This window comes from Vicugna pacos, chromosome 15 (genome assembly GCF_048564905.1).
Source record: "Vicugna pacos chromosome 15, VicPac4, whole genome shotgun sequence".
NCBI classification, from domain to species: domain Eukaryota; kingdom Metazoa; phylum Chordata; class Mammalia; order Artiodactyla; family Camelidae; genus Vicugna; species Vicugna pacos.
The window spans coordinates 8223783-8239322 of NC_133001.1; the positions used below are offsets into that span (position 1 = coordinate 8223783).

Sequence of the window (15540 nt, forward strand, 5' to 3'; positions counted from 1 at the left end):
AGTCCCTTCTTGCTTTTAGAATTGGGTACTTGTCAGAGCATCCTTAGTTAGTTACGTCCAGCATATAGAATAATGGAGGCAAAAGAGATTTAAAAAAAAAGAATCATATAACATGGCTGCTATAGTCACCACCTCTGTATCTGGTAACAAGGCCGATGTTGATAATCTCAGCTAATTTTTCCACTGCTCATTCCACCTCTGCTTACAGGAAGGCAGGGCAGATTTGCGTCCTTGCTGGTCTTGTCTTCATCGGGTTGCCACAGTTTTGACTGAAACTGTTGGGAAAGTGAGTTCTAAGAGGCACCCCACGAATCCCCTGGGTGCCAAACACAGTCCTGCTTGCCCCCTCTGTGTAGCAGCAACTAATTTCCTCTGGTCAACAAGACCAATCACCCCATCAGGCATATTACCTCTTTCCCTGCTTTTTGGTCCAGTGGCATGAGAAACCCCAAAAGGTGAGAGGGCGGTCTCAGCTTCTAATTCATTAGAGTCACGTCCTTATTTCCTGGTGTATACACATTCTTCTTTTGGGTACTTGGACTTCCAGAAAGACTAGGTCAAGGTCACACAGAAGGGAAATAAAAATCCTTCCAGTGGGTTAGTAGGTATAATAGTGAGGGGAACACCCCAATCCATGCTTTCTGGCCACGGGGGAGATGGTACCACATACTGGTCTCTAATATATAAAGCATCTGTAGCACAACACCCACACCTTCCAGCACGCTGTCTCCAGTTTGGGCCACAACTGGTCTTTAGCAGGTCATTCTACCTATCAGCCAGCAGCTGCGGGGTTATGGAGCACATGGTAAAACTTGTGAAGTCTGTGGGCACGAGCCCATGGCTCACACGTCCATTTATCAAAAAATGTATCTCCTTGTCAAAGTGATGTTGGATGTTATTCTATGGTGATGAATAAGTCCATCCCTAAGTCCACAAACGGTGGGACTATCAGAAGCCCTGAGTTTAGGGAAGGCAAATCCATACCGCACGTGTACGTGCCTGGTGAGGAGAAAGCACTGTACCCGCCACGATGGGAGGGGCTGAATAGTCAACCAGCTAGCAAGTGGCTGGCAGGTTTCTGAAGGGAACGCGTCACACCAGGAGCTCCTCACCCGTACCTGCCTGGTGATGCCAGATGAGGAGTTCCTTCAAAGCTGCCACAGAGACCTTCCGGGTCTCCATGCCTGTTTCAACTGTATGCTCATAACTTTTCTCTTTCTCCCTAAATACGCTCACTGAGGCCACAGGAAACGAGGCGACTCTAGAATCTTTGTAATCACCATCGCTGTCACAGCGACTTGAGTGCCACAGAAGCTTGGTCTTCCGATGCCTGCCCTCCACTGCACTTCACTCCCTGCTACCACTGGCAGTAACTGGAGTAACTGTGATGACACTGCATACCAGATTACCATGTCCTATTCACCCCCGACAAAGAGGTTATCCATGTACTCTGTGAATATATGATCAACGCAATCCCAGAATCCAAATTCTAAAATTTTTCTTCTTGAAATAATTAGAGACTCACAGGAAGTGGCAAAGAAATATACAGGGAGGTTCGTATACACCCTTCTGCCAACGCCCCCCAGCGTTAACATTTTAAGTAACTATAAAGTTATATGAAAATCAGTAAGTGGCATTAGTACAACCCATAAAGCTGTTCAGTTTCACCAGTTATATATGCACTCGTGTGTATACAGCACTATGCAGTTTTGTTACGTGCAGCCCTCCTTAGCCACCAAGAAGATCAAGACACTCAGCTGTACTCTCCAAGACTACTTCACGTCACCACGCAAGGAGAAAGGCCCTCGGTGGACACAGGGAGACAGGACTCAAGCTGTCTGTAGGTCACAGATGCCCATCTCAGCACGTACAGCTCTCCCTACTGAGCGCAATTCCAAGTTTAATGATAATGTATTTCTTAAGTAAGTAAGAAAGGCCTAAAATACAAGCCAATTACTTAATCAAGGGCTCACAGAAGGATAAAAGAGATTCAATAGTGTTCTCTGATAGTTTCCTTATGTTGTGTTCCTCAGGTTTCTAACTAATTTAGCTTTAAATTCTGAGCTAGAAAAACCCACAGCAGATGTTACCAGAAGCAGAAGAAATATCTTCCTAACCCATTAAAAAAATCAAGCAAAGTTTTACTCAAACCTACGTGGGCCAAACACGCCATAATCTAATTTTATCCAGAAAAACTGAGAGTTTTAAGAAGTCTATGACCTGTACAAAGATGGCTGAAACAAAGGCAAATACTGTCATGTCTGTGACTTCCAGTAATACATGAAGAAAATCCAAATATCCCGAGCCACAGTGGTTGCAAGAAGCCTGTCTGCAATCAGAGGCAGGCAGATCCTTAATAAATCAGTCACAAACACAAGCTTGTATTTTAAATATACAGTAGGAACATTTATTTAACACTTCTAAAAGATATTTCTCCATGCCTGATGATTTGATATAAAAATCAAACCCATCATACTTTCCCCATCAGTCTCTCTACATCAAGGGCAATCAGAAATTTGTACAACATGAATATTCGCTTCTGAAACAAAAATTACAAATTAAGTGATAACAAAAATACACAAATCAACTGGACCCTAAACGAATTTCTAATGAGTTCTTTCCCCTTTCCCCCAATCACCTAGAGCTTCTTTCTTCAGCCTCATTCTGCTCCTTTTCCTTCCTTTGCTTGGCCATGAACTTCTGTTAAAAGCAATTCATAATATAAAATATTTATTAGATGTTGCTTTGCTGTGTATACAAACATATCTAATATATTTCATTTACAATTTAAAAGCACTTTGATCCTACAAAATGAAGATTAGAAACACAGTGCCTTACATTAACATTCCTTCCTTCCATTCATGAATCATCTGATATTTATGATATACTAGGCATTATGCTTGATGCTTGGGGACTCAGTGGTCAACAAGATAGGTAAGGCCCTTTACCTCATGGAGCTTACATTCTAGTGGGGGAAAAAAAACAAAAAAATAAATAAACAAGATAATATGGGTGGTGGTAAGCATTATCAAGGGAAGAAATACAGCAAAGCAAATGAGACTGACACTTTTTTGGGGGTGGGAGGAGAGTTCTACTTTAAGCTAGGTCTTTCTTAGGCAAAGGCCTATCTGGGAAGCTATTATTTGAGTCTAGATCTAAAAGATGAGGAAAAATCAGCTATCCAAGGGGGTCTGAGACAGGGCAAAGGAAGAGCGGTATCAAGGTGCGAAGGCAGCAAAGGGGCCTTTCTTGTATGAAAAATAAAACAAAGAGAGCCAGAAAAGCTGGAAAACAGCAAGCAATAAAAAACAGATCAGAGAAGTCGAAGAGAATCAAATTATGCAGGGCCTTACAGACCCACAATAAGAAGTCTGGACATTATTCCAAGTGTAATGCGAAGCCAGAGGAAGATTTCAAATGGAAAAATGACGCCATAAACTCAAGAGCACAAGTAGCACAGCACAACGGTTGAACACGAGTCTAGAATGACACAGACACGCAAATCCTCAATCTGCCACAGCTTGGCCATGCGACCTTGCGATTAGATACTTGCGTTTAGATACTCTTTAAGCCTGTTTCCTCATCTTTAAAATTGGAACGATACACCTACCTCATAAAGTTGATGGGGGGGGGACTGAATAAGCTTCTAGCAAGAAACAGCTCAATGAATGTTAGATGAGTGTCTGTGCCACAAACAGAGGACATAGAAACCAACTCTCAAACATGTAGGAGGAATCAGAGCCATTGTTTCAATTATGGCTAATGGTGACTTTCTACAGTTCTACTCTAAATGCTTCCCAAAGTGATGTATAACTAAAAGGGGAGGGGGCAGAGTGAGGGGTGTGACTAAGTCAGTTTAGGAAATGGGTTAAAGTTTAGTGGATTCTTTGGTCAGACAATTCAGAAACTTACATATGCTATGTCTACGACTCTGCAAGAGGGCATCAGAATACAGTTTCCCACATTTTAATGATATCACATGGGACTAGTGATGTGCAGCATCTACTCTGGCAAATGCTGCCAGAGGAAAAGGAATAAAAACTAAAAGTCACTGGCAAGGTACAGTGAAGGACATGAATGGGACTCTGAACTCAAGAGAAACATCTTGCACAAACCTTACAAAGTTCTCCCACAGAGGGAAGGAATGCATGTTTCGGGTGGAGACATCAGTACTTTGGCTATAATACCACTACTTAAAGGTTTTATGAGGAGTAGAGAATAAAAAAATTTACCTCTGTATTTTGCTTATGACGTGTACTCTTGCAGTGATTTGTCATTGCTTTTTCACCTGAGTAGAAGAGGGAACAAATTGGACAGAAGAATCCAGCCTTCGGTACAAGAAAGTCTAAATCTAGAGGACCGGGGGAGAGAAAGGGGGAAGAGGGAGGGAAAGAATGAATAATTTACCTACAGCTGTGTTAATCAGTTTATTTAAACATGATAAACACACTAAGCACAGTATATACTTATATACATACATAACATATACTGCTGTATATCTAGGGATCAAGGACAATTAAGCCTTTAATCACAAAACCGAGGTCTTTATTTTTTTTTTAACAAATTCTGTAATATTCCAGTGCCTCCAAGAATGTCATGGAATTTCTTCAAAATAGCAATTCATCAGGAAAGAACCTAATAGTTTTTGAAATAAACCTCTTAGGAATCTACTGTTTAAAAAAAAAAAACCAGGAAGAAGAGGCAGAATGACAGGCAAGTCTGCTTGAAGAATATACTGGGTAAACTAACAAGGTGCCCCTTAGCTCAGCTGGCCATGAACAGTTTACCAGCTGAGCTTTTTTAGCACGTTATACTCAACTGGAAATGCCTGCCTAGGCAAGGAGAACTCAATTTTTACCAGAGTAGCAAAGAAAGTACGAGGAATACAAGAAGAGACACACCCCAGACTTCAAGAGTGCAATAAAAATATCTTTGCTAGGTACAAACACAGCTCAATAAACTGTTCTCAGAAATGCCAATGTGCTAATTTCCACCTTAAAATAATCTTCTAAGCAAGGCTGTCCCATTACTCATCTAAACAACAGAACACTGATTATTTCACATGGGTAAGGAAAAAATGTCATTTGTACTTTACCTTCAGGGACATCAGGTGCCACTGATTTCCCTAAAGAGTCGTCCTCAGTCTTCTTGCGTTTTCGTTCTGGTTCTGAATCCTTTAATTCAGATTCTTCATCAACTAAAGTCATTAAATTTTTCAAGAAAGAAAGTTATTCAAAATAGACGTACTTACTTTGTGCAACTAACACAGATAATCATCTCTCAAAGTAAATCTTTCTTGGTTAATCCCATCTGACTACTCTTTCAAGATTCTTTATGAAAGGAATAAATGGGTAAATCTGTTCAATCTTATTACATGTATTTAAGGATATGGGACTAAAGCTTATAGCATATTTTATTTATCCACAGTTCCAGAAAAAATTTAAAGGGTAACAGAAGAAGTTCAAATTCTATGTTACTGGCAAGTTAACACATGTATGCAAAGTGCTGGGTTGGGGGAAGAGTGTGGATTAAGGGGAAAAGGACACGAGCAGACAGTAATGCTGACGCCCTGTACTGAAGACCATCCAGTCAAGAAAAACAGAGCCTAAACTGATGGACTAAGACCCTTGTCAGACAGAATCACAAGTGACGTTACAAACATTCAAGCCCAGCAAAGTGAATTAGCATCTAAGAGGCGCTCAATGTTATTAGCAGACTGCATAACAGATGAGAGGAAGACAAAACAAAAACTAGTATCAAGCAATTCTGGTTGCCCTCAGCAGCTGAAATACCTAACTGTTGTACATACAGTACTTGACAAATCCCTTTCCCGTATATGTCATTCATTTAGCTTTTATCTTGTGTGAGACACAGAGGTCAAGTCATTATTAGCCCCATTTCTTCACAGATGGAGAGAACAAAACCAAGAGAGTTTTGTAAAAGACTGATCTGTCCAAGATTGCATAGTGAGTAAGTGGCAGACTTGCGACTTCAAGTTCAGTGCTTTCCCCATGCAATTAGGCTACTCTTTACCAGATCTGAGGGGATGGCTACAAACGATGAAATCATTATTTACTCTTCTCTTTTTCCTCGAATTTACCAGTCACCAAGCCCAAAGATGGTCGATTAAAAAAGCTGCCTCTTCCTTTTCTTGACTTGATGGTTAAAACAGCCTCTGGTCTCTTGCTACAAAAATTTATTCCCTCACCAGAGTAATAATCTTCCTCAAACACATTTTCTCCTGCCACTCCAAAGGCACCTTTATCTAACAACAACAACAATAATAATATATTATATATAATTATATAATAAGTTTAATAGGTTAAAACAAAAATTTTAAGTTAAAAATCGTTTAAAAAATGACTTTTTCTTAAGCTAGGTTCTTTTGTCAAACATTGTCCATTAATGAAAATATAATATGGTTATAAAAGCAGTAAGGAAACAATCCTCTCTCTATTCTTCCATTGAAGTAAGGCAGTTCTAAGCAAGCTGGTAGCTGAAGTTGCCCTGTCACAACAGAAATTCTGGTGGTGGGGGAGAACCCTCATGAAATCATGTTAGAAGCATTTATCAGTTAGTAAAACCACTAGGTATGGCTTGGTATCAAGGAGAGAGCAATAGAAAAGAACAGAAAAAGGAAGAACACCCACTTGGCCAACCAAGGCAGAGAGCAAGAAAGAGTATGGGATCAACAGTAACAAATGATGCAGAGAAGTCAAATAAGACTAAATTAAGAAGAAAAAAACTCAGTAAATCCAATCTGACAGCACACAGAAGGGTTTCAGGTTTCTACTACACCTGGTTAGGAAATGGGAAAGGAAGGAGGCCTAAATAGTGGAGCAGCACTGAGGACCCAGCTGAGATGAGACTCAATGAACTGAATCACAGCTGGTAGTTTTTTCTTATAGAAGGTAAGATACAAAAGCAAGAGGGCAACGAGGGTGCTACAAAGAGAATGACACAGGGGACATCCTTATAGTGCTGTTTAAATCACACCAGTAATTGACTTTTTGCTTTACCTCTCTGAATCAATCAACTCGAGATCTGGACCTGTGTGCTTTTCTTTTTTTTAACTTTTTTTTTTTTTTTTTTAGCATTTTGCTATGAATATAATGGACACAATGACAAATGCTTGGTAGGTAACTGGAGTATTCTCCCTCACTAGACACTGTTCCCTATTTGTTTCAACATAAATCGTATTAATGTTATTAAGACATCTTATTTAATTCATTGGCAGGTTGCTTGGCAGCATCCAGAAAGCAAGGGATCTGGTCCACAAATAAGAGCTAGTTAATACGTGGTTTCTACTTGATGCTGCAATACGGTCAGAATAACCTATTGTGGATTCCACATATTTGTCACATTCTATTATATAACAGGACTGTCTTTATTATCCCACTCCATTGTGTTCCATTATCTCTGTGAGTTACAAAGACAAAAATCTTCATCCAGATCTAGTCGTTGTAAGGCTGCCTTCCCCCACCCCCTCACTCCTCCCTCTGCCCAGGTCACTGTTTTTCTATTTTTCTTCTTAAATGGTAGATCTTTAGAACTTTAACCACCTCACTTCTATCAATCCTGCTTTACCTTCACTAATTTGGAAGGCCTCTTCACCTTTCGCTGGTTCTGCCAAAACAGCTTTTTCTGATGGTGGTGTTTTCCCAATTCTAACTCTCTTGGTTGGCACTTTAGCTTTAAAAAAAGAGAAAGTCTCCTTTATTGCCACAGTAACAGAATTTAAATTGCTTTTAATTCTGAACAACAACTTTAACTTTTTTTTCCTGCAAACAAGATAGATATTACTCAAATTTGGGAAGGAAACTTATTTCTAGGTTAAAATAGGAGAATTTTATTTTTAAACATCCAGCATTAATCTAAGCATTTTCCTTTTATCTTCCCATTTATCTTGATCAAAATTACACCTTCCTACCTGCTTTCTTCAAGGAGCCTACACGTATTTTTTATTTTATTCCACAAGACTGTGGGACCTACTAGTATTTTTTATTCTTAGTTTGGTTAAATTTTTCAAGATTTTTGTATTGAAAATTATTTTGATCTCCCTAAAGTACTGAGTGAGCTGACCTGTTATTCTATACCATCAAAATATTACTTAAAAGTGAAATGGTACCTTCACAAATTTTTCTAAATCCTAAGTCTAAGCAAAAGCTAGGAGGCAGTCTGATATAAACATCCTTCTATTTATCAAAAGCTATGTTTTCCCAAAAATACAAACATATTAATTTTCATTCCAATTCTAATGGGTACTCCAGTTTGCTTTCTGGTTTCATCAATTTTTCTTAAGGTATATATAGTACCTTGGGGGTAACGTCTGCTTTTGAACTAAAAGAAATTTGTGAAACTTGAACATATTTATTTGGAAAATATCATCTGGCTGTAAACCTGTCGGCTTCTTATGTCAAAACACAGTGAAATTGTTAGTAATGGCTGCAACATATACTTAAAAAATTTTAAATGTAGTCCTCTCATAAAACAAAAACTACAATTTTTAGGCATCTACCTGCTAAGTGTCTTTCAATCATGGTTTTCAGATCTTCTTCCATAATACTCTCATTTACTGGGCCCACTTGGGACAAAGCTTCAAGTTTTGTCTTCTTTGTGTCCACAGCTCTCTTTTTTCTATCCCCTCTTTTTTCGGTAGGATGGTCACTTCTGCTTTGTGCTAGCTCCACTTTTAAATCGCTGTCTCCGTCCTCCTCCTCTCCAACTTCATCAACAGTAACAAAATTAAGCTCTTCTTTAAGGTTGTTAAAATCTGCCAGAGAGTCTTCATCCTCTTCAGTTACTTCATCTAAAGTCACTAAATGCAGGTCACTGCTGTCATCCTGGATCTCATCTACAGTAACTAAAGTGGAAGGGTCTTCAGGCATCTGAGAAGAAATGAACCCAATGGAATCCCTCCCAGTATTTCCCTCATCTCCTTTAGTACCTAAAGTGCCAAAACTTATGTCTGTGGACTCATTTAACGGTAGTTCTTCTACTTCTCCGATTTCATCCACAGTCACCAAGCGTTCCTGTTTGAGAAGATCTTGTTCTTCAGCCACAGACAGTACAGTGACATCTTTAGCTTCACTGTGGGAAATGCAATCATCTTGATCAATTAACTCATCTAATGTAAGAAGTGAATTTGAATTTTTTACCATTTCTTCCATATTTATTTCTTCTTCATCAATTACTTCATCCACAGTGACCAGAGCTTGTGCTAGAGGCGCAGCTGCATCTTCCTCTTCTCCGATCTCATCCAGTGTCACAAAAGATAATTCTCCCTCAACCACGCGAGGAGCAGAGATTTTCCCCTTCTTCTTCTTTAAGTTAAGTTCAGAGGAGGGGGTATTTTTGAGAGCTTCTTTCCTTTTCCCTTTTAGTGGATTCTGTCTGGCTTGAAAAGGATTCACTTCTTCTATAACCTCATCCACAGTAACAAATTCATCCAAATTAAATGGAAATACATGTTCCTGTTGGAAAAGTTAAGAAAAACAAAACAAAACACAGAATTGTGAACAATTACTGACAACTGGCCAGGTTCCAAACAATCTCAATAAATGTGCAATATAATTTGTGAGAATTTCAGTGTAGACACGTTTCCTAAAACTAGTATTAGTTATATTTTTTAAAGCCCTACAAATAAATCTACAAAATAACACAGAAGGTAAAATCCTAATGGTATCAATCTAATTCCACCTTTACTTAATTTCAGTAAGATTACAGCTATTTCCTAAATGATGTACAAGTTTTGAAACATGATGCACAAAAATACTATATTTAAAGCATTTATCAAACAATTAATATAATGTAAAGAATTCACTGTTCCATATGTTAAATAATATCTAGCAAGTCTTTTGGAGACTTTGTGGACTATTAAAAGCACCTCAAAGGCAACTAGAAAGTTAGTAGCTAACTAGATTATTCCACTGATCAATTTATATATATACACAAAAAAATTTATATAATACGTATTTTAAGATATGCAATACTAAGTACAGGCATATCTCATTCTATTGCACTTCACAGATAATACATTTTTTACAAATTGAAGACTTGTGATAACTTTGCAATAAGCAAGTCTACTGGCGCCATTTTCCCAACAGCATTTGCTAACTTCATGTCTCTGTACATTTTGGTAATTCTCACAATATTTCAAACCTTTAATATTATTTTATTTGTTGTGGTGATCTCTGGTCAGTGATCTTCAATGTTACTACTGCAAAAAGATCACGACTCAATAAAGCCTCAGATGATGGTTGGCATTTTTCAGCAATAAGGTATTCTTTAACGAAGGTATGTACATTGTTTCTGAAGACATAACGCTACTGCACACTTATTAGAGTACAGTACAGTATAAACATTTTTATATGCACTGGGAAACCAAAACAATTCACGTGACTTGCATTTATTGCAATATTCCCTTTACTATGGTGGTCTGGAAGTACTTTATCCACAGTGACTAGAGCTTGTGCTAGATGTGCAGCTGCATCTTCCTGTAGTATCTGTGAGGTATGCCTATATGAGGTGTTTTTTTTTTTTTGGAGAAAGTTATATGGAAAAATTAAAGCCAAATAGAACTGCACTTGAAAAAAAACAGTATCTGTAATTTGAAATATGGTGCCAATACTAAAGAAAATAAATTCCTGGCAGCCCTCCTACACATTTAGTATGCTATCAATGGTCAATTACTAGCAAATATAATAATGATATCAGAATATATACTCAGTAATTTTGGGGTAGGGGGAGAAATCTGTAAGCAATTGTACTATCAATTTATTAAGCCATGGAACGAACCACAATCCTTATTTCTGCTTCTTAAACTACTGACATTTCTCCTTGCCCCAACAAAATCGGCCTTAATTTATTCCCTACCAAGGGAAAAAATACAGTAACTGAAAAAATATTCTATGAATGATGGAAACCTAAAATACCAAACAATCAAATATAAACTGTTCTATGTTTACTTGGCAGTAGAGGCCAGTACCAAGAAAGTAAATCTTAGAGCCCATCCAGTGGGTTAAACTAAGCCATACCCAAAGGACCACAAAATGGAGAGGACTCCAGTTTAACACCAGTCTCCTTTACACAGATGCATTTATAACGAACTCCTATCGATACGAGACTGGAGGTGTCTTCCTACTCTAATTCCCTTTCCACCCCTGTGTAACCTTTTGCCCTCCACCAAGAACACAAACTATTTAACTTAGCTCAAGGTCAGATAAAGAACTGGTGATGGAGGTCAAAGGTAAATTTCTCATTCCTGTCTCTTGCTATCAAACTAGTCATTGCAGGAAAGACACAAGTTACACAGTAGATGAACTCTTTCATGGAGTGATGGACTAGATGGGTTAGTATGAGTGGCCTATTTCTTACCTCTTTGGATTTGGAACTTCTACCAGTGGTGCTTTTAGGATTCTTAGTGTTTTGCCCAGTCAAAGTCTGAAATATTAAATAAGAAACACAGAAAAACAGAATTTATAAAGAGGTTATTAATGTTCCTTAAAACAAAAAAGAATTCAAACAGCAAACAGTATCCAAACACGTTCATTTATACAAGTATTTAACAGGTATACCAAGCTAAGTCAACAATCAGTTAACAGGACAGGCATCATCTCTGTAAGTTGTAGTCAAATTCAGTTTTACTGGTCTTTTCTTCCCTTTAGGCACAATGTCTAAGTTGGGCAGTCAGTAAGCTGATAAAGGAAGCTTCAATTTAAAAGAGAAAACCGGTTTCCCATTCAGAAGCAGAGCGCTAAATCACCTTAGGAGATTCACTGCAGACTTTTTAAACACAGTTGTATTTCTGGCCACATTTTATTTATCCAAACAATGCTTTCAAACCTGTTAATAAATTACAAGCTTGAGCTTATTATTCTAAGTGTCTATTGGTTTAAATCAAAGGAATCATTTAAGAAAGGGAAATGGGAGCTTGGGGGTGAAGGGAGTGAGGAGGTGAAAGCATAAAACAAGATTACATCTCCTACTCCTTAGCTACAGCAGAGAGCTAATCACTTCAAGGATACTCTGGGCCGCTCTTCCTACCCGCCTCACCTTATTGTTGCTGTCATCCCGTTTCATGACGGAAGGTTTAGCCTCTGTTTCCTGAGATTGTTTTGTAATATCCCTGTAATCCAGTTTAGAATCCTTGCCTTGCAGGGCTGAGATCCTTCCACTGCCTCCTCTGGTAACACCGCTCTGAGTGGGTTTCAATTTACTGCTGTTTTCAGCCAAGCCTGACCTGGCACTTGTAGGTTTAAGCAGACCCAATTCCTTGGCTGAAAGTTTCTTTTCTGCATTTATTTGATCTCTGAGTACAGATTTTAGAAAACTTTTCTGATTTTCAGATTTTGAGGCCGTAGCTTTTGCCTTTGGAGAGGAGATCATACCAGCCTTGATGCTTGACTTACTGCTAGATGCATTTGATGCAGCCAGCATACTGATTTTACTAGTTTCATCAGGCTTATTGGCCTGACCCACTCCTTTATTTGGGCATGCCTTGGTCACTGAATTTTCTGCAGGCTTTTCTTTTATTGTAGCCACAACCTTTTCCAACTTCTCTGCAACCATCCTATCATCATTCTTCTCAGCCTTCTCTATTCCCATTTGCAGATCCATTCTGGTTTCCTTGGTATTTAATTCATTCACCTCCTTTTCATCCATGTTACTTTTTTCAGAAATTCCCTTTGTGCTCACTGCCTGCTCATCCCCAGTGGAAATTCCCGGTACTAAGGACACAGCACAAGTAGATGGTATTATTTCTGAAACAGTTTCATGTTTGTCTACTTCAGCTACAGCTTCTATCATAGACTGTGTAATCCCAGAAAAGAAATCTTCCGCTTCACATGGCGAGTCTTCTAGAATTCCTTTGATGTTCCCTTCTTCTATAAATACACTATCAGATGTTGATAATTCTGTTTCAGGGTTAATAATTTCTGCCTCTTCCTTCTCAAAGTCACTGGTATACACCTGTTGATTTAAAACAGACTCCTCTACATTGTCAGTGAATAAGTCAATACTGCCTGGAGTGGATGCGACAAGAGGAATTTCCACTTTGACCTCCTCTCCGTGGGTTTCAACTTCCAACGTTTCAATAACAAAGTCAGAGTCACACAGTGCTTTTTCAGGTTCTTCCTCACAAGGCTCTTCCTGCTGTATAGAAGTTCCTATTTGAATGTTGGAAACAGATTCTTCTTCAACCTCACTAGGTTTAACAGAGAGACTATCAGCTGCTGTTTGCACCTCACTTTCATCAACTGGATTGTTTTTCAAGTCAGGGCTAAAAGTATTTAAAAACAAACAAAAAGAACACAAACAAAAAACACAAACAAAAATCAAACTATGATGAGAATCAACCATCATAAATAATCCTGTCAATGCTAATTGTTAAGACTTCCTGATGCATTAGCAGTAAGCATTGGGAAATCCAGCCAATCAGCATTAAAAATGGTTAAGTTTTGATGTAAATATATAAACAGTGTAAAATTTTAAAGAGATCCTCCACTGCACTGAAGACTTCTTTTTAGTTAAAAGGAAATAATAGCAATATGATATGATCCTTTCACTCATGTAAGTTACAGCCAATTTTTTTCCTTCTGTGTCAAGTTTGCCTCTGACATCAGAAGACCGTATGTGAACTTGAGACATCTCAAATTATTAGGTCTCATTATCCCAACAGTTGTAGCTGAAATAATATGTTTATGGTTCTACAATGAAACTAATGATCTATGGATTAAAATTTTAAATTTTGTAAGTGAGCCTTACCTAAAAGGAAGATAAACAGAAAATGATAGGCCAGACTCTAACCACTTCTTTTTTTTGGATGTGTAACAGATTTGTTTTTAACTTCCCAAGAACTGTATTTATTAGTAATACTTAAAAGAAAACTTTCTTTGGAAATATCTTTTAAATACACTTTTGGAGATTTAAAGTTAGAGGCAAAGCTAATAGAATCACCTTAACATAAACATGTAGTCTTATTATAAAATATACGCCTTTGGGTATATTATTCAAGAAATATGTTAAAAGAAATCTTTCCAGTTACAGAGAATAATTTAAAATTACAATACATAACTTAAGATTTTAAGTAAAATTATTCAGAAGAAATGCAGAAAATACACGGCAAGTACATGCGATTGATCTCATTTCACCATGGTCCTCCGAAATCCAACATTTTTAAAAGTATGTGATTCAACTATTTTCACTGACACAGAGAGGATAAACTGTTTTGATATTAATGCTCCATACATCAGCGGTTTTCTTGAAGAGTAACAAGGAAAATCTTAGCTTCTGAAGACAATGTTCAGCACGCTATCAACACAAATTAAAGTTTAAGAGATACATTCACTTAAGTACATCAGAATAGCAGCAGGTTGGAAAAAGACACCAGAGAGTGATCATGCCATATCAGTATCTCAGTATTGACTTTTCCCCCTACTTTTTAAGGAAGGAGGGGATGAGACATCCCCTTTGATATGCTTCTCACAGGGTGGCCATATACTCTCAGGTTAATGTAAGATGACGTTTATTTGTATCTTGAGATGTTAATAATATTTCAGAAGTTTGGAAGAAGTAAGCACTACCACATCAGGGTCCAATCATATGAGCCAATAAACCATTCTTCCCTCCACAAAAGATCGTAAGTTTAAACTTCCAAAGGAGAAAACTTTTCTAAGAGATCAAAGAAATATTGAAGAAAAATTGAAGAAAAGTTGTTAAAGCCAAAAAATCTGAGGAATTTATTTAAGTTAAAAAGTCAGTAATCACAGACCTTAATCAACGTGTATTCTATTCATTTGTATAAGCTACCCTTTGTATGATGAAAGGGTTTAAAGTTTTTTTATTTGAAATAATTCACATCCCTTATATTCAAAAATAACAAAGACTAATTTCCAGTGTTCCAAATTCTTAAGACAAGTCAAAATAAAACTTGTTGCCAAGCACAAATATGACAAAGATAAGAAAAAGTTGTGATGTTCAGTTACAGCAGTTATGTAAATATTTTTTCTCAAAAAATAATCTTTCATTTTTAGGTTACAAGACTCATTTCCAATAATGACTGAATTTAAATTCCTGCCTCATTACATAAGAGGACATTAATCCTAAAGGCTTTACAAATTAGGGCTATACAAAAACACCAGTTTACTGGGCTAGAAGGGTAACAATGGAGATTTTGATTCCTGGCTCTAGGGTATAGCAAGTCTTTCCCCTTTACCTATTTATATCTTGCCAATAAATTTAAAAAGCTATTATCTTTTATACAAAATGAATCACTATGCAAGTTCCATACTTCAAACAGACAGCACAAACCTATTTGGAAAAATGGCTTAATTCCATATTTGTTCTTGTGTCAATCTTTTAAAATTGCAAGTGCTTTCTTCATAGGATTCATTTTCCAAAAATTAGTATCTAGTTTTCTGGCTAACATAGCAAAAAGTTTCAGTGTTCATCAAGTAAGCTTGGAAAGTCAGTTTGAGATGTCAAATAAACAAAATTAATACCAGAGTTAAAAAAAAAAAAGTCTTCTAAAAGATCAAAGAA

General features: G+C 37.5%; 1 protein-coding gene across 2 annotated transcripts in view; it reads right to left on the minus strand.

The window, feature by feature from the left end:
• Positions 1 to 2379: 2379 nt before the first annotated feature.
• Positions 2380 to 15540, minus strand: part of ZNF638 (zinc finger protein 638) — a 64694-nt gene continuing 51533 nt past the window's right edge. For both annotated transcript variants that reach the window (XM_072937579.1, XM_072937580.1), the window contains 7 exons: positions 12055 to 13279; positions 11377 to 11442; positions 8519 to 9473; positions 7588 to 7692; positions 5096 to 5197; positions 4233 to 4351; positions 2380 to 2700 (listed from right to left, as the gene is read on the minus strand). In XM_072937579.1, coding sequence (XP_072793680.1) covers positions 2635 to 2700; positions 4233 to 4351; positions 5096 to 5197; positions 7588 to 7692; positions 8519 to 9473; positions 11377 to 11442; positions 12055 to 13279 — 2638 coding nt within the window. In that variant the 3' untranslated portion in view covers positions 2380 to 2634. The remainder of the gene's footprint in view (positions 2701 to 4232; positions 4352 to 5095; positions 5198 to 7587; positions 7693 to 8518; positions 9474 to 11376; positions 11443 to 12054; positions 13280 to 15540) is intronic.